The 26,438-nt window shown below is 38.0% G+C and overlaps 1 protein-coding gene across 1 annotated transcript in view; it reads left to right on the top strand.

Annotated features, from left to right (window-relative positions):
• LOC103026612 (transmembrane protein 132D) overlaps window positions 1–26,438 on the top strand; it is an 87,595-nt gene that overhangs the window by 54,663 nt on the left and 6,494 nt on the right. Inside the window, exons 4-6 of the mRNA XM_022670485.2 lie at window positions 5,203–5,392; window positions 11,966–12,109; window positions 25,013–25,218. Coding sequence (XP_022526206.2) covers window positions 5,203–5,392; window positions 11,966–12,109; window positions 25,013–25,218 — 540 coding nt within the window. The remainder of the gene's footprint in view (window positions 1–5,202; window positions 5,393–11,965; window positions 12,110–25,012; window positions 25,219–26,438) is intronic.

The following is a 26,438-nucleotide window of genomic DNA, read 5'->3' as shown; positions in this document are numbered from 1 at the left end:
CACTGAGCACCTCTGAGATGAACTGGAGCATGAACTGCAAACCCTGACACATGTTCTTTGCTCAAATTCACACAAACACATTCCAACACCTTCAGAAAAGCCTTCCCAGAAGAGTAGTGGCTGGGAATGAGGCAAGATAAGGGCAACTACATAAGAATGCCAGTGTTTTTGTATAAGATGTCCTACAGGCTTATATATAGTAAAGGACCTTTCACACAGACTGCAATTTTTTTTTTGGCGATTAAAAACAGATAACTTTTTTAACATATTGGAACTTTTACACCAACTCTTAATTTTTTTGTTTTTAGACAAGTCTATATACTGTATTTCCATTTTCCCATTTTTCTGTTCACTGTGCTTTCTGCTCTCTTTATTTTGTATAATTCATAGACAAACTTTAAAAAACGACATTTTATAATTATAGATATAACTAAAAATATTTTATAGTCATTGTGTCGCTAAGAGTATAAGATATTCTGCTCTGCTGCTTCCTGCAGGCTCATTTGTTTGGTCCACCTACCATGACCACAGAGACCTGATGCTATGTGACTAATAAATAAGAGCAAGTCTAATTTCTGAAGACTGGATAAAGTGCTCACGTGGGTTGCCAGATTGACACACAGTGACAAGCGAAAGACTTTGCAAGACTTTGTAGCTGCTCCTTAAATATATATATATATATATATATATATATATATGTGTGTGTGTGTGTGTTTCAATGTCTAAAATGCCATCTCTACTACACTATTGGTGGTGGTAAATTACCTAGCTATGGTTACCAACCTAAATGAAGCTCAGTGATTACCTGTTCTTATGGCTGCAGCGCACTGTTTGCATGCTTTTGTCTGTACCTGGCAAACCTGAATGTGGAAATGGGATTGGGGGAACAGCAGTGGTCAGATTCAGGGTCTAAAACCCACAAAGATTTCAGTCACGGACCACACAGTTCAAATAAGAAAATACTGACTGAGGCTCTGCTGACAAGAGCTGCCAGTGCTAAAACTCAGCATGTTTCTTTAGTATCTAATGATGCATCCTGATCGCGTAATGAGAGTTACTACAAAAAATATAATCTTTCATGGTCATTGATCAAGTGTGATATTTCGAGTTTAAATACCTTTGGCCAAATATTGGAACTAAATAAATCAAAGATTTTAGATCACATGAAATGTATATGGTGCACCTATGGATTATTTATAATATCTCAGTACATATGAGATACTATAAAAATTAAATATGATTTTTTTTATACCAGTGTATGTATAAACAAAAATACTTTCAGCTTTTGAATGTTTTGGTTGTTTATAAATCATAGGAAAATTTGAGAAAGGAGCACAATTTGTTTATCTATAATTGATTAATGAAATGTTGTTTGCTTGGACTGCATGCTGTGAAACACTAATGCATTTTCTAATCACAATATAAATTCAAATAGACTTAAATACAATCCCAGGGTATTCTAAGTTCATTCCTAATGGAGCACAGAATAAATATTGCAGTCTAATAAATAGACAGGCTGAGTTCTTTATGCAATACCAAACATCATAATTCTAATAAATCCTAATAAAACCTATTAAAGCCTAATAAACCATCTACAATTCTGTTGAGGGAAATGTGAAAACACACTCACACACACACTCATACACCCATGCAGAAAAAAATAAAAACTTGCCACACAAAAGAGGCCTCTGAACTCGTTTTCAGCTGATCCCCGGAGCTTGAAAGCTGTGTTTTAAAGCTGAAAGATTTCAGACAGATGTATCAGATTATAGAAGAACTCAAGTCCTATTGAAAGCATTATGCTGAGTGGAGAAGGGATTGATGGGGATGTGGATGTAGTGTGGAAGAATGATATGGCATGGTGATACTGCAGTGGACTAAGCTGTGCGTGCTTTTAAAGCCTGTTGCTGATTTTCTCATTCAGTTAGTTTACATTAACATTAAGATACATGTTTTATTCATAGCCTCTTCGCACATGCCTTCTAATGGTCATTATGTTTCTGTTATGGAAATGGGCTCAATGAATGTGTTACTAATGTTATTACTGAAAATGTTACAATTAAGTTTTTTTTTTTGTATTTTTGTTATGGCGATAGGATTTTTCATGATAAACACATCAAAGAGCTGCAATAACATTGTGAATAGCAGCAAACTCAAATTGCATTACTCATGTGCAGCAACTAAGGGAGCTCTTCACGCTGCAGACTGTGCTCACGTTTCATAACAAAGCTGGATGTAGAGTGAGGTAGAGCGAGGTAGAGGTCCACAGTAAACGCTCATATTAAACTACTTTTTAGCCTGGGAAGTATGAGTGCGGCAAAGGCAACTGTCCAAAAGCAGGGCACTTGCACAGGTTATGCCGTGTAGTATAAATTGGTCTTTAGTCTCAATGACAGCTCCTTTATCCAATCCGAGTACCCTAATGCTGACTGTTTATCAATATTAAACCAATCCTAACTTTGTGTTTCTATAAATAATACCACCACACAAGATGCACTGTTAATTCACACTAGTTACATTCCTTTCTTTGGTTTATTTTGTTTTTAATTTTTTTTTAATTAATGTTTTAAACCTTACATTGTATTTAATATCTAATAATCTACTCTGACTGACCTACTTAACCATTTGGCTTCTAGTCAGTGTTTGCCAACTGTTTTTCTCATTTTGAAAAAGCCATATTGAGCTGTAAACCATGTTTTTTTACACACTTGGTTGTTGGTATTTTTGATTCTTAAACCCTAAAATTGATAAAAACCTGCCAGAAGGTCCAAAAATATTTTGTACACTGGCATCCACTGACTTTTAGATAAGCCATCTGGTTGGCACTGCTGTCATTGTAGTTAGTACATAATGAGAATTTGCTGTTATATAGCTGTGATTTTATGAAATTAATAGGGGTGTCACGATCTCGATATTTTATCGAAATCGAATCGAAATGAGGTCACGATCTCGAGTATCGAAGTCAAAAAGAGGATCGACGATCCCTCCCGCGCGCGCTACGCAAATAGCGCAGCGCGCTACGCAAATGGCGCGGCACCAACACAGCGCATCCTATTCATTTAAATAGAGATAGCCACTGCATGAGCGCAGTCGGCGGGAGTGTGATCACTGTTTTTATCTGTCCAACGGGGGAGGGGGGGAGGGGGGGAGGGGGGGGAGGGGGTTGGGCGCGCAGGTTTTGTATCTGTATCTAACGGAGGGGTGGGTGCGCGCAGGTGAGAGCGTGTGAACTCGCTGAAATGCGTGTGTCAGTGTGACTTGAGAACACTGACTATAGATCACAGTGAGGTGGATTAAAAATCTTAAACTTATAATTGACTACACCTGTTGCTTTCCATTGAATTAAAAAAACATCTTTCTCTCAGATAAAGTAAACACAAGCGTGTTTCTGACTAAAATAAAAGCTTTTCAGGAGAGATATAAGTTATGTGTAAATATTTATAAGACAATACCCACATCACTTATCTAACCAGCCTGTACTGATTTCTGCCCCCCAATAATGCTTTCAATAACCTCTTGTAACCCCTGGGAGCCAGGGGTTACACTCTAATAGCCTTTAATAGTCTTCAGTAGCCTTTAAAAGACTTACCTGGCGGCCGTGGTGTGTCCACTAAACTCCGTAGTTATAAACATCCTGAGGTTAGCAGCGCGCTAACTGACCTGTTTATAATGTAATCCGAGCAGTGCCTCCGTGTCGGCTGTTCTAACCTGCTGCTGTTAGCTGCTTGGGCTGAAAGATGAACTGTAGTGAGCTGTATTATCCGGTTAGTGGGGTTAAAACCTTTATTTGTTTACAGAAACAGTAAAAACGGACTGGCTGAGCTCTGTAGCCCGTGGCTGGGCTGTACTGAAGTAGTGACTGAGTGAAGAGAGCGGGGCTTGTGCTGCTGCTGCTAGTGGTTGGATGAAGAACTGCAGCTTCATGTAATGAGCAGTTTCACCAGCCATCCACACACAGCTCTGATAAACTGCTTGTTTTAATAGTGCACACTGTTGCTACCAAAAAAAGTCACTAGATGGCATTACCATATATATCTTAATAAATAATAATAATAATATTTATAATATTTATAATAATAATAATAATAAATATATTATTTAAATTTTATGAGGCATAAAATAATAACAAGAAAAAAAAACAAGAAAATCGAGAATCGAATCGAATCGTGACCCTCACATCGAAAATGAAATCGAATCGAGGATTTAGAGAATCGTGACACCCCTAGAAATTAAGCGCCCTATCGTATACCCTGCACAAGGTGCGTCGCAATGCTCTTGGCTACCTTACACCCCCTCAACAGTCTATAAATCTACATTTTTAGGAGTAATGGACTGAAAGTGAGGTGTGTTCAGGTACATTTCTGTCGTGTTGCTATTTTAGTGGTGGAAAACACAGGTGCGCCACTGACTGAAATTAACCTAGACAACAATCAGTCGTCAGAGTCTATTACTATAGGTGTGCCATGTGCACGCCACTGCAGAGCTAAAACCAACAATAAACAAAATAAAGAATACATTTAATTGATTTAATTTAATTAATTTAAATGAGCTGCTGGAGTACCTTCACAGCGTGAACATGCAGGTCAGTATCTGTATCTGCTGAGATGCATAAAAGCACCGCCCTGTTAAGATACAAACGCATCACAGTCAGGGCGCACCTTCCCTTTTAAAGGGAATGACTACTGGCAAACATTTATTTCACGTTACGCCCAAAACACACCCATGATTAATTAAGAGAATTAAATTAAATTAAAGCATATGTTTTGCACCCTTATGATACCAAATGCACAATCCACAATTAACTGGTGTGCTATAGATTACTAATAGAGGGCCCTAAATTGTTTTTGTATCTTGGATTATAGGTTTAAATGTTTGTTATTGAAACAGTCACATTTTGTGTGTTGTCAGACTATGGTTTCTAACTACATTGATTTCCTTATTATCAAACGTCATCAAATACAACTGACCAGCTCAGAGAGCCTCTATAAGTCCTATGATTATTTGCTGCACACAACATGCTGATCCAGCTAATCAGCTTATTAACAACCCCTGACTGAGAGAAAAGCACTAAAATGTGCCAGGCAGCAGCTACTACAGGTCCAGGGTTCGGAAATACTAGTAGAGGATTTAAATATTTATAGATAATGCAATATTTTGGCATTTTGGCAAGTTCTAATCTCATCACTGACGTCTCTCCCGCAGGCTGAGCAAGCTCCAGGCCATCCTGCAGATGGATTTCGAGGTGGAGGACGTCAGCAGTCAGTCAGAAATCCAAGTGATTAAATGGGAACTGGCTCTTCCTGATGATGTCAAAATGCTGGGAGCATCTGAGGGCCTGATGAGGATCTACACCACCCAGAGGGACTTTGTCGGCTTGGCTCCTCTAGTCATGGTGGGTGCTCTTTAAACCATAACTTTAAAACATACATATATAATATACTCTATGTCTATTCAGATTAATCAAGCCTGTGGTTGGAATTAATGTTGAGGGTTTAATCCTGAAAACACAGCACCAATCAAGACAAGGAAGGTCTCCCATTGGTCAAGCCTTTGTGAGCCAGACTAAATGTTTAAGACATCAGATTATCTACCTACATGAAAAAAGGTCAACCAGTCCCACTTTGATTTGTAGCGAATGGGCAGGTTTCATAAGAGAAGTTTGTTCTAGTTCTCAGAGCCTGGAGATTCTGGATATGTCCCTGAATGTAAATATGAAACTTGAAAATGTCTAGTTTTAATCTAAAAGATTTTTTTTAAATAATTGTATTTATTATTTTTCCCCATTTTCTCTACAATTTACACAGCCAAGTACCCAACTCACTAATTAGAACTTCATCCTATCACAAGTGATTCCCCAACACCAGGACGGTTAAGACTAGCACATGCCTCCTCCGATCATTGCATTTTAAATAAAAGTCAGAGAGACTAAAGGGTTAATTAAAACATAATAGTTCCATAATTATTTGTCATTATGCTTAGCTATACACCTCATCACACCAACTTATTTAAAAATATAAAAATATAAATATATAAAATATAAAAATATACAGAGAATTAATTTCTGAGGACTTTTTATATTGCAGTTACATTGACATTAATATGATACTGAGTGTATAAACACAGATCTTGTGTTATACTTGTATTATTGATGGCAGGGATTCTGGGGATTGGTCTGTAAGACCAGATTTTAACACATCCATAAATATTACTATATATTTAAAAAAATACTGTTAGGCCTTAGTTTGCAGCAAACATAGAACATTTCAACTCCTCTCAGCACAGCAAACTAAAGACTCTGTGACACTTTTTCTTTCGGGCCACACTGGTCACTCAATGGACACACCCTCCGAGATGCCCTAGTATAATATTTTTTATAATTTAACCCTGATCTGCACTAATAGTTCATTTATTGTCCACTGTTTACATCTTTAAAAATTTGCACTGCTAAATTATTATACAACTGCATACTTGCACTTCCTGTCTGGCTGACATCATTCGTCTTCTCAATAGGCACAGCAACTGGTGTACATTGTTGTTTTTACTGTGTTTAACTGCACTACATTAATTACACAGGACTCTATTTTTATGCTTTATTTTTATTGTATTTTTTTATCTGTATCATTCTGTCTTTTCCTCATTTTTGTAACTTCTGTGTGCTATATATATATATATATATATATATATATATATATATATATATATATGCTTCTGGATGTCCAGAATTTTCCTCTAAATGTCTAAATGTTGGAACTAGGTCAACAAAAAGGAGGAAAAACACATCCAAGTCAATCTGTAAAATTGTTGGAAAATGGACATGGTTGTCGATGGGCCGTATCACTCAGTCAAAAATCACTGTGAAGTAGAAAATTCCGATTATTTAACAATTCAGCACAGACTGACAGATATCTTGACAGACTGACAGATCCGCTGCATTTTGGCAGGGAGAAAACTGCAGAACTGTTTTGACTTTTATTTTCAAGAATTTCCGTTTTTTTTGTCATTCCTGAACTGCGAGTTCTCCTGAAGACGCACCATCTCACGCACATCCACTGACGATTAGCATCCTATTTATAACAGCCAGTGGAGGAGCCGTCAGCGTGATGGAAAAGCCATACGGAGCAATGTCAAGTGTTTCTACTGATCCTGAACATATCTGTTAGTAGTCAGCTTGCATAACACACCTGTGAGAGACCTTCCTGCACACACACTCACACACACACACTCACACAGGCACGTCTTTTGCTGGTGTAATCCCTTTCATGCTGTTGCACTGAAGCTCTCACATTTCATGTCACACAAACCCCTCACCTGTCACACTGCAGACCGAGCCTTCTTTTAGCGCCCGAAACCATGTGACTCCTGCAGATTTAGTGATATTAGCATGAAATGATGTTATGCAACTTTTCAGTATGTAAACAGTGAAATTATTATTTGTGTATTTTTGTGTGTTCAGCGCTTGTCGTGACGTTAAAGCATCAGTATGTTTGCTTTTAGTTTGTTTTTATTTTAAAAGCACAATTAATCTGGGAATTAATCTGTAGGGAGGTCTTGATCAGTCACGAGCAATAATCTGAAGCAATAATCTGTATTGGAAGACATCATACGAGCAAGAGAGATAGAAATAGAGAGAGAACATCCTGTTTTAGCAGAAACCTTGTTTTTTTGCAGGTTAGAGATTTGAGCTGGGGTGCTGTGGATATGATCGTAAATATGATCACGCTGTCTCCCAAATTCAGTGCTCTTCATTTATTCATGTCTTCCACTGCTGTGTTAGAACAGATGTGTGATACGAATGGAGAGAGAGACAGATGGAAAGTCAAGACTGGGTCCAATTAAGAGCTAGACCAAGTTAAGGTCTAAGAGTCCTGGTGTGAGAGAAGTCAAGACCAAGTCAAGACCAGGTTCATTTGAGAGGAAGTCTGTGTTGAGACAAATTAAAAGTGAGGAAAAAGTCAAGATTAAGTTCTATTGGGAGGGAAGTCAAAACCAGATCCAGATCCAAACCAGATTCAAGACCAAGACCAAATTCAGTATTCATTTATTAAGTGTGCATTTTGAGTCTGCAACAAAGTTCTTTAAATTTCATATAAACACTGCGTAACAATATATTTTTAAGATATACTCTGAATCAAAACATTATTACAAATGTTAAGCAATAGAAATCTTAATTTTAAAGGGATTTATTCACATTTTATACAGTTTTTTAAAAGTAGGGGGATGGGAATAATGGAAATAACCAATGTTTGTTTTAAAAAGTATGTATAGTGGCACTCCAAATTAAAAGGTTTAATTATAAAACACAAACGTACAAAAACACAAAATACGTTACACTGGACTCGATATAGCTTGATCAAAAAAACTAAGTTGCATCCAGTATCTGTAACCAAAGCCAAAAATACAGAAAAGTTCTTTAAAATGAATATATTACTTAATTATGTATTTTAATTATGGCTCACGTGTACCTTATATTAGCACATGTACTATCATAAGGGGGACCCATCCTCCTTTGGTCAGGCAACTTTTAAATGAGCGTCAAAAAGGCCTTATTAAACAACATATGTCTAATATATTCTGGTGAATAGCTCCCCAGCAGTGTATTTAGTTAGAAAATACCTAGTTATAGTTAATATATACTTCTATGTAATTGGTAGTGGAGAGTGAGCAACTAGTCCAAGGCAGGTGGTCCGAGGCCAGTTTTCTTAAAGATTTTTAAAAGATTTTAGATCATTTAAATTTGAGATATAAATAATTTGGGCATTCTAATGATCCATTTAGCTAATTTCCGTATAAAATTACTTTTGAGAATTCCTTGTTTACCCGGTCATCTTTGACATCAGTGGTATCAGAATCTTTACACTGTAGTATTTTCAAGGAACAAAATACATTTGCTGCATGTTCAGGGAACTATTAATATTTTCTAATATGTTGTGGAGGTGTAAAATATCTAGATAATTAGAGTAATTTTAGAAAATGTATAAACCAAAAGGCACAGTATTTTGATAATGACCCAGATAGATAGATAGATAGATAGATAGATAGATAGATAGATAGATAGATAGATAGATAGATAGATAGATAGATTTATGTACAGTTTTCTAAGCTGCCTAACTCTAATATAAACAGTAACAGATGTTTACAGATGCCGAGGCTGTGTGACTCACAAGGCCGAAAAATGGGTTCGCCCCAGGAGACACGCAGGGGCTCAGGATCGTGATTGAGCTTGTAAATGTGACCGGCTTCATCTGTCCGGCTGATAAGACGGTGAGCCCGGGCTGGGGGCCAACCCTGCAGATTTGGGCCTGATCATTGCGATTTTGCTCTGGAGCATACAGCTGGATTAAAGAAATGTGAAACATGGCACAGAACAGGCAACATACAGCAAAATACTACAGACCATGATGCATCTGGGGTCTTTACATCTGTACAATATATGGGAAATATAGATTTATTTTCCTTTAGTAGATCTAACCTGGGATTTGGTGGGATTTAGCGAGGCCTGATTGCATTTTAAACAGTAATAATCAATTGAGTCAGTTGAAAGTGAGACCAAGTTAATGCTGAGTCTATTTGAGAGCAAAACTGAGGGAAGGCAATGTCCAACTGAAAGCTAGACTAAGTTAAAGTCAAGTCCTAGTGTGAGAGATAGACCAAATCAAGACCAAGTCAATTTGTCATCAAGAAGGTTGAGACAAATAGAGAGAGACACAGTGTTAAGACTGAATTTAGTTAAAAGTGTGAACAAGTCAGGATCAAGTTGACCTAAATACAAGACTGAGTCAAGTTTAAATCCATTTAAGAAAGACACTGAGTGATGGCAGAGTCCAATTAAGACCTAGACTAAGTTAAGGCAGAGTCCTAGCGTGGAACTGAGTCCTCTTACTTGGAAAAACGGATCCAAGATCTAGTCTAATTAAGAGTGAGACTCAAGACTGAGTCCTTTTGAGAGCTAGACTTAGTCAAAGTTTAGTCCTTTTGAGAGCGAGACTTAGTCAAGGCAGAGTCTATTAGAGAGCCAGACTTAGTCTGGGCTGAGTCCTTTTTAGAGCGAGACTTAGTCAAGGCTGAGTCCTTTTGAGAGTGAGACTTAGTTAAGGCTGTGTCCTTTTGGGAGTGAGACTAATTCAAGGCTGAGTCCTTTTAAGAGCGAGACTTATTCAAGGCTGAGTCCTTTTGACGGTGAGACTTAGTCAAGGCTGAGAACTTTTGAGTGCAAGACTTGGTCAAGGCTGAGTCCTTTTGAGAGCAAGACTTAGTCAAGGCTGAGTCCTTTTGAGAGCTAGAATTATTATTGGCTTGGTCCTTTTGAGAGTGAGAATTAGTCAAGGCTGAGTCCTTTTGAGAGCAGGACTTATTCAAAGTTTAATCCTTTTGAGAGCGAGACTTAGTTAAGGCTGAGTCCTTTTAAGAGAGCGAGACTTAGTCAAGGATGAGTCCTTTTGAGAGAGCGAGACTTAGTCAAAGCTGAGTCCTTTCAAGAGCGAGACTTAGTCAAGGCTGAGTACTTTTGAGAGCGAGACTTAGTCAAGGCTGATTCTTTTTGAGAGCTAGACTTAGGCAAGGTTTAATCCTTTTGAGAGCGAGACTTAGTTAAGGCTGAGTCCTTTTGAGAGTGAGACTTAGTTAAGGCTGAGTCCTTTTGAGAGAGCGAGACTTTGTCAAGGCTGAGTCCTTTTGAGAGAGCGAGACTTAGTCAAGGCTGAGTCCTTTTGAGAGTGAGACTTAGTCAAGGCTGAGTCCTTTTGAGAGAGCGAGACTTAGTCAAGGCTGAGTCCTTTTGAGAGAGCGAGACTTAGTCAAGGCTGAGTCCTTTTGAGAGCAAGACTTAGTCAAGGCTGAGTCCTTTTGACAGTGAGACTTAGTCAAGGCTGAGAACTTTTGAGTGCAAGATTTAGTAAAGGCTGAGTCCTTTTGAGAGCTAGACTTAGTTAAGGCTGAGTCCTTTTGAGAGTGAGACTTTGTCAAGGCTGAGTCCTTTTGAGAGAGCGAGACTTAGTCAAGGCTGAGTCCTTTTGAGAGTGAGACTTAGTCAAGGCTGAGTCCTTTTGAGAGAGCGAGACTTAGTCAAGGCTGAGTCCTTTTGAGAGAGCGAGACTTAGTCAAGGCTGAGTCCTTTTGAGAGCAAGACTTAGTCAAGGCTGAGTCCTTTTGACAGTGAGACTTAGTCAAGGCTGAGAACTTTTGAGTGCAAGATTTAGTAAAGGCTGAGTCCTTTTGAGAGCTAGACTTAGTTAAGGCTGAGTCCTTTTGAGAGCGAGACTTAGTCAAGGCTGAGTCCTTTTGAGAGTGAGACTTAGTAAAGGCTGAGTCCTTCTGAGAGCGAGATTTGAGTCCTTTTGAAGTGATACCAAGATACCAAGAGAGTAGAAAATAAATATCTGTTCTTTATGTGCTAGCATTCACGAGTATTTGCAGAAATTAATGGATCATCATGCTTCTCCACTTTTCTGTAACTGGGGCTAAAAAGATATGAAATGATTTTTGATTGGTGAATAAACTGTCCCACTCAGTCTGGTTATCTGTAGTTGCATCTGTCCCAACTATAAAGGTCATCAGAGATTTGACCTGCACCACGGGAGCTCGCCATTCTCTGGGTACACAATAGAGGATTATTTTTAAACCATTTTAGACTTTAATCCCAACCTATGCCTCAGAGTGACCTGTTTTCACCTTAGAAAAAATGACAGCTTGTTCATAGTGCAGTGTTTAATGTCATGGTCATAGGCCTGCAGGATCGGGGGAAGGTAAATATGCGTTGTCCTGAAATGCACTGCCATATGTAGCTATATGTAGAGTTAAACATGTGAAATCGTATCTTAACATCCTCTGTTTTTTGACAGATAAAAATTGGTAGAAGAAAACATCTTTTTACTGATTTTTTTAAAGTGCAATTAAGTTGAGTGACATTCTGAAAGGTTAAATAGGTTGTTTTAGGCCTAATCCCTTCTTTCTGAATTTTCCTCTGCAGGACACAGAGCTAATGAACACAGCAGTGTTAACCGGAAAAAGAGTGGTAGTGCCAGTCCGAACGGTTGCTGTGGAGACAGATGGATCCGTTACTGACGTGTCGGACTTCACCGATTGCAGCTCCACAGACGAGGATGTGCTTAAGGTAAGAGCTACATACAAGCGAAAGAACTTTTGAACAAGTTCAATGACTTTACCTCTTGTTTTAAGTTGTTTCAGACAATTTAAAACAACCAAGTAGTAACAAAGACTGTGATTTAAGCATGCTCATTAGCAGCATTTTTTTACCTGCTCCAGACAGGACTGGTGGCCATATTGTAGAAACTGAGGAAAGACAAAAAGAGAGCTGATGGATCATTTCATAAAATCATGATGTGTTTTCTTCTAAGCTATATTTAAGTGTGTCTGCCTGGTCACGGTGTTGTAGGCTGTAGGAGCAAGTTACCCTTTTTTCTGCTGGTAAAAGTATCTTTATGTTTTCTAAAGGCTACAGTAGGATTATACCACTATAATGAATGGCAGTGAAGTGTACAGTCTACGAGGTTATCTGGCCCTGAATTGGAAGTTTTAAAAAAGCAGTTTGTCATGGCAAGGCAGAACTCAGACACGTAAAGATACAGATAAAAAGGTATTTTTAATAGTACAAGCAAATATGCAAAGGGATAGTCAGGCAGAAAATGGTCATCAAACCCCTAAAATAGGGCCAAAAATCAGACTAGCAGTTTCTGAAGTGTGTCGTGTGATGTGTAATGTGTGATATGGGTGTGAGCAGTGTCAGAGTGGTGCATCCTGGGCCATGTAGTCCCGGGATGACATATCGTAGGTAGAGGTGGGTGAAGAGGAGACAGAGGTGCCTACAACGCCCAGATTGGCATGGGAAGTTACATGAGCACTATCAGCACCACGTGTGACACAGTTGCTCTAAATTGCATTGAATTTGAGTGATGCCAACTTCCGTAAATATTTTTTTAAACACAAAAACAGCTTATTTCTCATGAATCGATTTGGTTGTTTGGAAAAAAATTCATTAAGTAGACAATATGAAGCCAGAAATACAGTTAGACCTTCTGTATATAGTGTTCTTTTGAGCCTTTCAAAATAGATCTACAGCAAATAGTACAAAAAGAGTTCCTCTATTGTTGCAAGTGAAAATCGTTAAATATCTTGAAGTGGAACAATCAATGAGATTCTATGGAGCTCTTCATGAGCCACAATAGAGTATTTTAAGTCTAACTTTTCTTTAAACCCACAGTCTAATCTTAACCTCTCTAATCCTGTTGAGGATTGCCATAATTACAACAAATAGTTAACAATTTCAGCATCTGCAGATCATACAATCCTTTACAGTCAGGGCCACATATTAAGTTCAAAAACGAAGAGAAAAAAGACAAGCCACATTATAATTGTACCCCCACCCACCACTCTATCCAATCATATTACTCTGTATGCGAGGGTGAATAACAAATTAATAATTCATTAATATATTTTGATCAAGAAAACAATGCTACAAACCCCCAGAAATACCCATGAGACCCCTTTGGTTGAGTGGTGGGTGCTAAGCAGCTGTTTATGCCACTTCTGGCAAAGGAACAGCCTTGTATATCTTGATCAAAGTCAGTAATTTCTTAACCTCGTGAACTCTATGTTTATTATTCAGTTATTAATCTTCATGCATAAATTATTATTGTTTTTTTTTTGTAATTGTTTGATTTAGAATATTTTATGGAGTCACACTGGGTTCTATTTTATGGCCAATAAAACTGATGATAATAGTAACAGTAGTGTACAAAATGAAGTGACAATATTATGACCACCTCTTTGTTTTTGCACTGGTTAGCTGTACTCAGCGTATAGGAGCATTTCTAGGTGTAGTTCTATAGTTACAGACTGTAGTCCTATATCTGTTTCTCTGCATTCTTTCAACATGTTTCTTTAATGGTCAGGAACCTACAGAATTAACCACCACAGAGCAGCACAGTATTATTTGGTTGGATGTGGATCATGCCCATCATTGCAATGACACTGGAGTGGTGGTGGTTAGTGTGAATCAGACACAGCAGTGCTGCTGGAGTTTTTAAACACTGTGTCCACTCACTGTCCTCAACTCTTAGGGCCCTATCGTGCACTTTGTGCTAGGCACATTGCAATATTCATTGCTATATTATACCCCATTAACAGCAACAGCTAGCGCCCAAACCCTTAAAATTGCATCGTTTTTGAATAAATCTACACCGATGGTCTGGAAGTGAGGTGTGTTCTGGTACATTTCTGATGTGTTTCTATTTTGATGGCAGGCAATTCAGGTGCGCCACTGACTGATTAAAACCCTGCTCAATTCTGTCTGTTTTGTACGCAAACTGTATTTTTTATGTCCTCACACTACCAGAGACACACAACACGCCCTAAATCAAACAGTGAGATGCACAATTGACTTGTGCGCTACAGATCGCTAAAATAGGGCCCTTGATCAAAGTATGTCCAACATTGAACATGATTGATGCATTTGTACAAAGATCTCAAAAGTATTCACATTCATATAGATACTAATGTTAAAAAGTAATTCTGTAGAAGTCGGAGTATCAGCTCAAGCGTTTTACTCAAGTAAATGTGCTTCTTTCAAAACTACTTAAAGTATGAAACTAAAATTAATATAAGGGGAAAAGAATGCTATTAAGGACAAAAGCTTAGGTCATGCCACAGGAGCCTACATTGCACTACCCCCTCCTCAATACATATTTTACTAAAAGCCATAATAACCATAATGTTTTATTAAAATGTTCATGTTGAAAAATTTGGGACGCACTAGGCTCCCTGTTGATTCAGGTGCATATATGCCCATTAAAAATTAAGGCTTTTTAGTACAATACAAATATTAAAGTTAAAGCTTAGTTGAAACATAAAAAGCCAGAAAAAAACAAGATGAAATGTAACAGGAGTAACCAGGCTATTTTAAAAAAATACAAGGAGTAGAAAGTTCAGATAATTGAGTAAAAATGTAAGTAATAAAAGTAAAAACCATCTGAAAAATAATAAATACTCCAGTAAAGTATAGATAATCAACATTTCTACTTAAGTAATGTAGCAATGTACTTGTGCTTCATTACTTGACACCTCTGCATTTGTAATGGTTTGTCAAAATAGATCGTCTGGTGTTTTTAGATCTTTCCGGATTAGATTATCAGGTATACCATCACTCTGGCTGGAGTGAAGTGAGGTTCAGGATTGCGTTTTTCACTCTTAGCAGAAAGTCGAAGTGGAGTGTGATTACTCGAGTCTGAGTGGTGTTCGACCTGAGGCAAAGACACAGGACAGAGTGTGTTTGTGTGTGTTTGAGTGGCTTAAAGAGTTCTTTAAGGTCTTGTCAAAGTCATCTTCAGAACTGTGAGGGTCAACCTGTCTCAGTTTTAGTGTGTATGCTTGTGCATTTGTGTGTGTGAGTGTGTGTGTGTTGTCTTCTGATTAAAGTCAAGGTGGGGGTGGAGTCCGTCAAGCTGTGACGAAGATGAGGATGACAGTTGTGCTTGGTGAGGTGACAGCAGTAAATACGGGACACACTCAAAGTACTGTCTCCTGCTGAACACTGCGAGCGGGATGAACTTTACCTCAGAATGAACTCATATCTGCGCCATGACTGCGGCAGAGTTGGTTTGTCACGACTGCAGAAATATATGCAATATGGAAATGAGCTTGTGGGTTCTCAACCATCCTTCTAATCTACCTGTTACTTCATTTGTTTGTTCACTTGTCCAGATATGCTTTAATCAGTTCATACAGGTATTTATGCATACGACAATACACTTGTCCATCAATCCATAAACCATAGATCAAAGCACCCATCATTCCATGTCTACCCATCAACCCAATCTATATATTCATGCATACATCTACAGGGGTTGGACAATGAAACTGAAACTCCTGGTTTTAGACCACAGTAATTTATTGTGGTGATGGACAGTTCTGGTAGAAACAGGAGAGTTGAGGTGCACATTGAATTCGGTTGTGATTTGAGCAGCCGTGGTTTTATGTTTTTTGGATACAATCCGAGTTAGCACCCGAACATCCCTTTCAGACTTTCAGCTTCTTCTTGCATCCACAGTTAATCCTGTTGGATGTGGTTTGTCCTTCTTGCTGGAATGCTGACATTACCCTGGATACCGAGGCTTTTGATGCATCACAAAGACTTGCTGTCTTGGTCACAGATGCGCCAGCAAGACGTGAACCCTGACGTTTGGCCTCTTTTGAACTCTGGTATGTCACCCATAAAGTTGTGTGCATTGCAATATTTTGAGCAAAACTGTGCTCTTACCCTGCTAATTGGTGCAATGTGCAATTAATGAAGATTGGCAACCAAGCTGCTCCAATTTAGCCATGAATCCTCCCACACTAAAATGACATGTGTTTCAGTTTCATTGTCCAATCCCTGTAAATCCCTGTTCTGTCCATTCTCCCATCTAGCTTGCTATCCATCCGTGTTTCCATCATCTTATACATGGATATTTATTGTTGAGTCCATCATTCCAAATATCTGTCCATCTATTCATGTACCAGTATACCAATCCAGCTCCCAAACCACACATCATTCTGTCCATCCATCCATTCATCCAACCATCCACGCATCCACAAATGTAAACCTGTTACTGTTTATCTGTCCATCAATCTATACATGAGCAAGTTCTCCTAACCAACTTTCCATCCAACTGTCGTTCCTACAATAATTCCATGTATCTATTGATTCGCCCATCATTTCGTATGTCTATCTATCGACTTACCAGTCCATCTATCCAGCTACCCATCCAACCATTTATTATTGTGTCTATTCTCCCATCCAACTTTCCATCTATCTATGTATCTATCCTTCTGTAATTCTATGTATCTACTGATGCGTTCATCACTTATCATTCCATCCAACGTTCTGTCCCTCCACCCATCTACCCATCCATCTCTGTCTTTAAACCTCAAAGATATATAATTTTTTCGTCCATCCGTGTGTCTGTTTTTTTACCTTTCAACTTTCCATTCACCTATTCTTTAATATTTCTATGCACCTGTTGATATATCTATCATTTCGTCCATATATCGTTCTATCCATCCACCATCTGTCCATTATCCCATCCAACTGCCCATCCATCTATCTATATAACCATCTGTTTCACCATTAATCCAGCCGTTCAACCATCTTTTCATTTTTTTACATTAAAGTGGTCCAAATAAAGTGTCAGTTAGCAGTATTAGTAGTACTTTAGCGCTCCTGTTCATCCACCTATCCGTTAATCCATGCCGTTATTCTTCAATCCATCCTTCATCTATCTGTTCATCCATCCATCCATACATTCAAATAAACATTCATGAACTGTGAAGCAAATATTTGTTCATCAAAGATTCCAAGCATTTATTTCTCATCTCTGTGCATGCTTTCATGCACCCAATCATTAATGCATCCATCCATCATCTGGCTGCACACTTGTTCACTTATACATTTGGCTGTTTCTCCTTTAATCCCTGGCTTTAAGTTTCTGTAATTCCACACATATATACTCTCAAATACTGTAGGTTGAGTTGTGTGTACCGAACGTGCAGCTGCATTGAGTGTGGGCCATCTGCTGTCTGCCAGGGGAGTATTAGATTATACCTTTATGTTTTTGTGTCACTGGGTTGGGTGAAATTTAGCTCATCCTTGACTTGCCGTGTTTATCGGAATTCTTTATCTACTTTTTCCTGTCCCGTGGTGTCGCGCAGTGCTAAGCCCTGTGAAGCCTTTATTGTGTTTTGAGTGTTTCCTGATCAGATATGTGAAAGCTTGAGACTCCAAAATACCCTCTAATCTTCTTAGCCTGAGTTTAGCTTAGAGTTTTTTCCTCTTTCACTTGATGTTCGAATACGCCGCTAAGCAGTGTCACTCAGCCCTGCGTGTGGAGGCGCAGCTTCTTCCTCTGAACTCATCCTCTGACATGTTCAGGGTCACTGACATAGGGAAATGATAGAAAATCCACTGTAAATGTCTTATGTATCTTAAGAGTTTGCACAATATCAGTGCATCACATTGGCCATGCTTTATATATTTCCATTTCAGTGTGATCCCTGAGGAAATAAACAAGTGCACTACAGCATAATTGTGTGCTTTTGTTTGTGGCTTGTATGGGTTTCTGTACAGAATAAAATACTTATATTTTATTATTATACTTTATTCCTTACAATAATGTTACTGTGCATTTTACTGATACAGATATATGAGAGTTTAACAGCTGTACACTGAATTTAATTATATACACCTATCATTAAACAAATGTATGATTCCAGTGAATCATCTTTACTAATGAGTCATGCATTTATCTTGCTAAACAAGATCAACAAATCTGTTTGTGGAGGCAACATGGTCAGTGCTAAATCATTGATTGATGTGTCCATAAGGCCTGGTGTCATTGTGTGGAGTGCAATTTTATACGATACCAGATCACCTTTGACACTTTTACACTTTGACAGCCAAAGGTTAGATTAATGATGTCCTCCAATCAGTAGTGCTACCTTTTTTGAACAGTACTGCTGTCATCTCAAGAGCTTGACATTAAAACATATATTTATAGCAAAAGCTCTGGCCTGCTGAGCTATCTGTGTCTTTGATCATATGGACATATTGTGTTTTTATTTTTGTGTTACTTTTTTGTGTGTTACTAAATTGTGAACAATTTAGGAAAAAGCAGAAAACTAAACTATTCAAAATGTAAAACATATTTAATTGCTATTATTTTTTTGCTTTATATATATTCTCATTCCACATTGCATACACTCAGCATCATATATATAACACACTCTTGTGTATATTCTAGATGTCTGAAATTGTTCTCCCTCAGGATTTGAGAGTTCATGGAGGCTCGTTTGAGGGAGCCGCTGATGTTCGTTTTTGTCTTCGAGTTTATCTGGAGTGTTTGACACGCTCGGCCTTGATCACAGGAAGAGAGATAAGCAAGGGACGAGTGAGAGGGGGGTGAGGCAGATCAAATGCGAGGCGGTCTAGACAGCAACGGGAATCTGCACTTCAAACCCGCTCCGGCTTTGAAGCCCCGTTTGCGGGACTTTATTTGGTTATGTTTAGCAAGTGGGAATAAAATTGAGCTCATCCTAGAGCTGTGATGTTTACTGAAGCTGTGGTAGCCATGAGCATGATATTTATAGAGGAGGGAATGGAGAGAGAGAGAGAGAGTTGTGTTGACAGAGTATACTGTTGAAGGAGTAGTTTGATAAAGTCTAATTTTCTGATGTTAAGATGCTTTAGTTTTACACTGAGGCTACGAGGCTAATGTAGCAAACAGCGTATAACCTTAAAATAACTCATCATCAGCATCAACAGCACAATCAGAAGATAGTCCACACACATTATACACAAACACAAAACTATACACAGACAAATTATATGCCCACTAGATGCAGAATTTTATATTAAATCATATAATAACAGTGTGCATGGGTTGATACTTATATTTATAATGTGTATATACTTTTTGTGTGCCTTGCTATCCCTTTGCTGTTGTTCCCTTCTTTGGAAATAACAAAGGATTATCTTTTTCTTATCTTAGCTTAGCTTAGTTTATGATCAACTAGCATTAGCCCACTGATTGAACAGGTAAATAAGCAATTAACCAGCACCAGCCTATCATAAACTAGCACTTGTTTAGCATTAACTAGCACCTTACTAGCATAAACTAGCACTAGTTTAGCATTAACTAGCACCTTACTAGCATAAACTAGCACTAGTTTAGCATTAACTAGCACCTTACTAGCATAAACTAGCACTAGTTTAGCATTAACTAGCACCAGACAAGCATTTGTACTAGAACTAATTTAGCATTAACTAGCACCAGTGAAGGTATAGTTACTTTGAAAAAGTAATCCGATTACTGATTACTGATTACTCCTTTAAAAAGTAACTTAGTTACTTTATGGATTACTTGATTTAAAAAGTAACTAAGTTACTTTACAAGTTACTTTATTAGTTACTTTCAGCAGCTGCAGACACCACCTCCCGCCGCCTTAACAAACATTATAACCAGTTTTGCCAATACTCCCTTTATTGTAAAATGCATTTTTAACAGCAACAATTTATCTCTATTAAGTTGAACTATTTCCTAAAAAATATATATATTTTTAATAAAAATAAAAAAATTAACTTAACATATAAAAAAATATATATATATGGTCTTTCTTGATTTTACTAAACATAAATACTTGTTTTTATAAAAAATATATAAAATAAAGAAAGTCTTTTTTGACCTGACATATTTAACACTGTAAAACTGAACATTGAACTTGTTCTCTGCAGGGCAGCAGGGAGTGGTTTTATAAAACAGAACCGTGTATATGGTCTAGACCAGGGATCACATATTTGCAGACTGCGGTCCGGGTCCGGACCCAGACGTTGTCCAATACGGACCCATACCAGGCCCCAACTACTGAGAAAGATTTAATTCTGACAGTGTTCATTTAAAGCACCGGAAATTTGTGGCAGACCGCTGCCCTGGCTAGTGAATTGGGACGCGGCCGCAAAAAAAAACGCCTTTATAAAGAGATACTGGCGAAAACAGAGAACTGGCGAAAAACGAAAACGGGCGGAAACTAAAGACACGCCGAGCGCGAGAGAGAGAGACAGGGGAGAAAGCGAGACGCGTGTGATTGGGGAAGAGCGGAGGGGGAATGGGTAACCCTGCGTTCACACTGGAAAGCGACAAAGCGACAGGCGACCATTCATTTCCTATGGCAGGGCGCGATTTGTCGCCGCGACACGCGAGAGGCGACAAGCGACAAAGCGACAGAGCGACAAGCGACACGGAGATGAATTTTTCTCAACTTTATGCAAATGAGTTATGACGCGGTGAAGCGACATTCTAACCCGATTGGCTCCTAGCTTTTCTTTGGACCAATCACAAACAAGGCGGTTCGACGTCCTCAAGCTCCTGCTCTCTGAATTTCTAGTTTCTTTCCCGGTTCTTTCTGTTGAACGGGGTGGATCCACATCAGTCTGTGGGAACGGCTGCGTTTCCAGCGCAGCTAAATCACAGAAACGCACAAGAGTCCAGCAAGTTTGGGAGTTATAGCTGGAGAATAAAGTGGCCAAGTGATTCCTTTTTTGTGCCTTTTTTCTTGTCGGAGGCTGGACCATGATAAACGCGGGCGTTGAGCTTGACACGCCCACAAGCGACAAACGCTGGGCGACACAAGCGACTCGTCGCGTTCCAGTGTGAACGCAGGGTAAGGGAGCGGTGTCTGTGTGTGTGGAGGAGATGAGGTGGAGAGAGAGAGAGAGAGAGAGAGAGAGAGAGAGAGAGAGAGAGAGAGAGAGAGAGTAACGCACAGTGACTTAAATAAGTAACTTTAATCTGATTACTGGATTGGAAATAGTAACGCGTTAGATTACTCGTTACTGAAAAAAAGGGTCAGATTAGAGTAACGCGTTACTAAGTAACGCGTTACTGACATCACTGACTAGCACCATACTAGCATTAACTAGAACTAGTTTAGCATTAACTAGCACCATACTAGCATTAACTTGCAATAGTTTAGCATTAACTAGCACCAGACAAGCATTGACTAGAACTAGTTTAGCATTACCTAGCACCATGCTAGCATTAACTTGCAATAGTTTAGCATTAACTAGCACCAGACAAATATTAACTTGAACTAGTTTAGCAATACTAGCACCATACTGGCATAAACTAGAACTAGTTTAGCATTGACTAGCATCAGACTAGCGTAAATTAGCGCTATTTAACATTAACTAACATCATACTAGCATGAACTAGCGTTAGTTTAGCAATAACTAGCATAAACTAGCACTAGTTTAGCATTAACTAGCACCAGACTAGCATAGAACTAATGTAGCATTAACTAGCACAATTTCAGCATAAACTAGCACTAGTTTAGCATTAACTAGCACTACTAGCAACACACCAGAATCAGACTACCACCAAATTAGCATTCACCAGCATAATTTAGCACTGGACCAGCATATCTCACAATGAAGAGATTTTACTATTAACATAAATAGTTAAAAACAAGTTCAATGTTTTCAGAAAGTATAATAGTAGACTCCCATGAGGAGAGTGTTGGAGGTGTTTTAATGAACAGTGTTAAAAAGCACTACTTTTTGTATGAGTGTTTTAATTATTATTAGTGTTTAATCTAATAATAAAGGAAATCTAAACAAAACTGTCCACATAATAATATTTTTTTCCTTTTTTTCTTATTTCAGAAGGTACTAAAACCATAACAATTAAAGAGTGTAGCAAAGCAACTGTGGCCTTCTCATTATAGGTTAATGAATGCTTAAATATTAGTATTGAAATAAAAACATAACGCGTTGAGCATTAATCCCTTTTATGCATTTATACATAATAATAATAATTATATGCATGACAAATTTGACATTAGCACTGTACAAGTGGGCCTGTGTGCGTGTGGCCTGCAGAGGATTAGCGCTGTTCAAAACCAATAACCCATTAAAGAGAGATGACGATGAGAGAGATGAGTCAGACGCAAGTCACTGGGGTCACATACACATATTACTGCATACAACAAAAACACAAACATCTGTCCATTCTACACTCGTTTACTAAAATTCTGGGTTCGGTCTCTCAGAGCTGAGCCAGTGTTAAAAATTTCTGGGCGGCTCTGCGTTTCAATCCTTTGTAACTAACTGATTTAAACGTTTCATTTGCACGTTTAATCTAAGGCTAAAGCGCTAAGAGCCTTTAAATGTCCTCCAGTTAGGTACGCTATATTTCCAAAAGCTGACAGCTAATGTGCTAAGGTTACTTTCCAGTATAAAATAAAAGGGAGAGGGAGACAGAAAGAGAGAGAGTGCCTGAGAAAAGCGTCAGGAAATACGTGTGTGGTGTACGTTAGCACGGCTTGCTATTGAATTAGCATAAATTTTCCAAGCTATATGTGATTATGCCGCTCGCCTGGAGATCCGTGTTCAGTTTATTAGCCGTGCTTTAGAGCGTTTGCCGCCTGATTACCATGTACAATCAGGTTAGCGAGCAGCTAGTGGGGCATAGAAAGCTCTTTATCTCATAACTTATTAGCAATTATTCAGTGCTCTGCCTTTGTGGAATTGATTGCTGATCAGTTTTTTTCCTGTGGAAGAGTTTGGGAGGTTGTGGGTGTGTGTGGATGCTCGATGGGATGTGAATTAGTGTTCCATACAGCTGACGTCTAAATCCGTTTTGTGTCAAATGTAATTAGACTTCAGCCAAACGTATAGTTTATTAACATTGAGGGCCATTGCAAATAGAAATATGTACAGCATGAAGCTGTGTCCCTCAGTCTGCAGTAGATTTAGGTAAGAATGCAGGGCTGTATTTTCCTGGGGGCAGAACAGGGTGCCTCCATAAAAAATTTAAAAAGCCAGGGAGGCATGTCCTCTTCACCCCCTGCTGACTGCTCAGTTATTTTAGCACCGTTTTCAGCACAGATCAGGAGCCATTTTTTGCATTTACTTTGCACCCCTGACTTTGTTTTGCTCTTTCTATCCATGTTTAGATAGCAAGTACTTATAATTTAGGCTAAATAAAGTTGGAGTAGAAAATATGTCCAACCTTTACGCTAAGAAACTTTTTTTAGTGGCTGGAATACTAAAAGTGATTCAGAAACATATGGACTTGCTGAAAAATCCAGCTCAAGACAAGCTATTACTAACAACTGGTCTGTTTTTTGGGGTTTTTTTTGGTGGTCAAGGTGGTCATCTAGGTGAACAGAACTCTTGACCAGCGATCTCAGTGTTAAGCTGAGATAGCTGATGAATTTTGTAAAATTGTGATAAAAAATGTAGCATGTTTTATCTGTATTTAAGCACTGATGTCCCTTTACCTATCAATGACGGAACAGCTTAGCTATGTAACTCTGTAAAAAATCAGGATGCAAATGCCAGGAGGTTTTAATAAAAGTCATAAAGAGCACTATCAAAGTAACAAACAATACTAAAACAAGAGAACAAATGATACTAAGACTAGAAAACAAACAATGATAAGGGTAGAAAAAAACAACCAATACTAAGACAATAAGATAAACAATACTAAGACAAGAAAACAAACCATACTAAGACTAGAAAAAAAAAAAACAATATTTCGACTAGAGGACAGACAACAAAGGACTAGTTAGACAAGAAAAACTAAGTCAAACTAACAGACTAAAGATTAACAAACCAGTGTTAAACAAAGCAGGACACAACAAAGGAAAACATGGGCTATTAGTAGAACTGAGGAAATAAAAAACACTTAGAGAAGATACTGAGGGGCTGGGTAACAAAATAGACACAAGTGTGAATACCTATGACAGGGCAGGGCTAGGGAGGAGACAAAACAACAACAAGAACAACGGGGGGCAAAACAAACAGGGCAGGGAAGACATGGAAACAGACAAGCAAGAAAACATGAAGGGTACAAAAAGGACCAAGAAAAGAAGGAACAAGAAAAATATGGCGTAAAGGTCTAGCACTCCCAATGGAACAAAATGAAGTCTGTTAGTCAAGATAGTAATGAGCTTTTACTTAGTTTTACACTGGAGGTATGAGGCTAATGAAGCTAGCTAACAAGTAATGGAAGTACAAAGTCGGCAATTAGCATGGTGCTAACTGTATGTGTCTTAAACTGTGTAAAGGTATTCATTGTTGAATTGCATATGTGATTTAAGTAGATATCTTGATGTGGCTAGCAAGCTAGCTAAACAAACAATCAGATACATCAGTGAGGGAAAAGTCACATTTTGTAATTCTTTTCATATTTTTTTAAATAAAATGTGTTTAATAGCTTGACTTTGTTTAGGCTAGCATCCTAACTGTTGCGTATAAACTTTTATTAGCTACATTAGCCTCATAGCTAAGGAGGCTAAACTTGAGACACCAAACATCTGACTAGCTACATTTGGGTTACATTTTATTTTATTGATATATTTTACTATCACTTTTAAACTACAGTATCTTGCAATCAACTTTTTTTTAAATTAGCAATATGATTAAGTATTAATGTTATTAAAGTATGACATCTGATCTTCTGTTCAGGTATCAGACAGGTGTGACTTTGTCTACGTGAACGGTAAAGAGACGAAGGGTCGGGTGCGGATGCTGGTGAACTTCACCTACAGCTACCTGAGTGCTCAGCTGGAGATGAAGGTGTGGATTCCTCGTCTTCCTCTGGACATTGAGGTGTCGGATACAGAGCTGAGTCAGATCAAGAACTGGAGGATCCCAATCACCTCCAACAAGAGGTAATGACACCACACCCAAGGGCTGGGCAATTTATCGTACATACTGATATATTCAAAAGTTGTCTATTATAAGAAATCATACTTAAGCACATCTTTAATTTCTTATTTTTTCTTAATTTGTTGTGTTTTAATAAAAAAGTGTGGGTTATTTTTTGAAAATAGAACGATTCACTTAACAGAGTAGTTAAAAAACACTGTATTTAAAATAAATTGCATTTATTTTATCATTCTTAACAATATAATATCCACTCTAAAAATAAATACGAGACCACTTTTTTAAAATTTTACCAAATTGAAAACCTCTGGAAAATAATCAAGAGGAAGGTGGAAGATCACAAGCCATCAAACCAAACTGAACTACTTGAATTTATGCACCAGGAGTGGCATAAAGTTAGACCAAAAGCAGTGTGTAAGACTGGTGGAGGAGAACATGCCAAGATGTATGAAAACTGTGATTAAAAACCAGGATTATTCCACCAAATATTGATTTCTGAACTCTTAAAACTTTATCAATATGATTTTTTTTTTTGCATTATTTGAGGTCTGAAAGCTCTGCATCTTTTTTGTTACTTCAGCTATTTCTCATTTTCTGCAAATAAATGCTCTAATAATAATAAAACAACAATAATCATTTTACTCAAACGTTTACCTATAAATAACAAAATCAGATAAACTGTTTCAGAAACTTAAGTGGTCTCAATTTTTTTTCAGAGCTGTATATATCAGTTCTATGATCTATCCATACATGATTGTCATGTATCATAAAACACAGTTTTTCTTAGCATATCAAGTTTTTACGATTACCTCATCACATCACTACGAACACTGCATCACACAGTGTTGAGTTTGTGCTGTTTCAGAATTGATGTATCACGGCTTTGAATTGGACTCACAGTGCTAATATGCAGTCTGCTGTAAGCATAATTCATTTCTTTGTATCCTTTACAAGGATTAAAAACCCCCAGCAGAGAACAAAACATTAGATTTGATATTCAATTTATATCCAGGATGGAGCTTAGAATGTGTAAATGATTTAGAGACTCCTGCAGACACTCAGAAACACACTAATATATGAATAGAATAATGAGATTGTCTGGGTGTCGCTGATTAGATCGACAATGTCAGTATAAAAATCTACTTTGGCCACGAGTACATGGTGTAAGTTGTATAATACATTATTTGCGACGCAGGCTGACATCCATATGTGCTCTGAATAACAT

The sequence above is a fragment of the Astyanax mexicanus genome, chromosome 12, assembly GCF_023375975.1.
Source record: "Astyanax mexicanus isolate ESR-SI-001 chromosome 12, AstMex3_surface, whole genome shotgun sequence".
Classification (NCBI taxonomy): domain Eukaryota; kingdom Metazoa; phylum Chordata; class Actinopteri; order Characiformes; family Acestrorhamphidae; genus Astyanax; species Astyanax mexicanus.
This window is presented reverse-complemented; position numbering and strand designations above follow the sequence as displayed.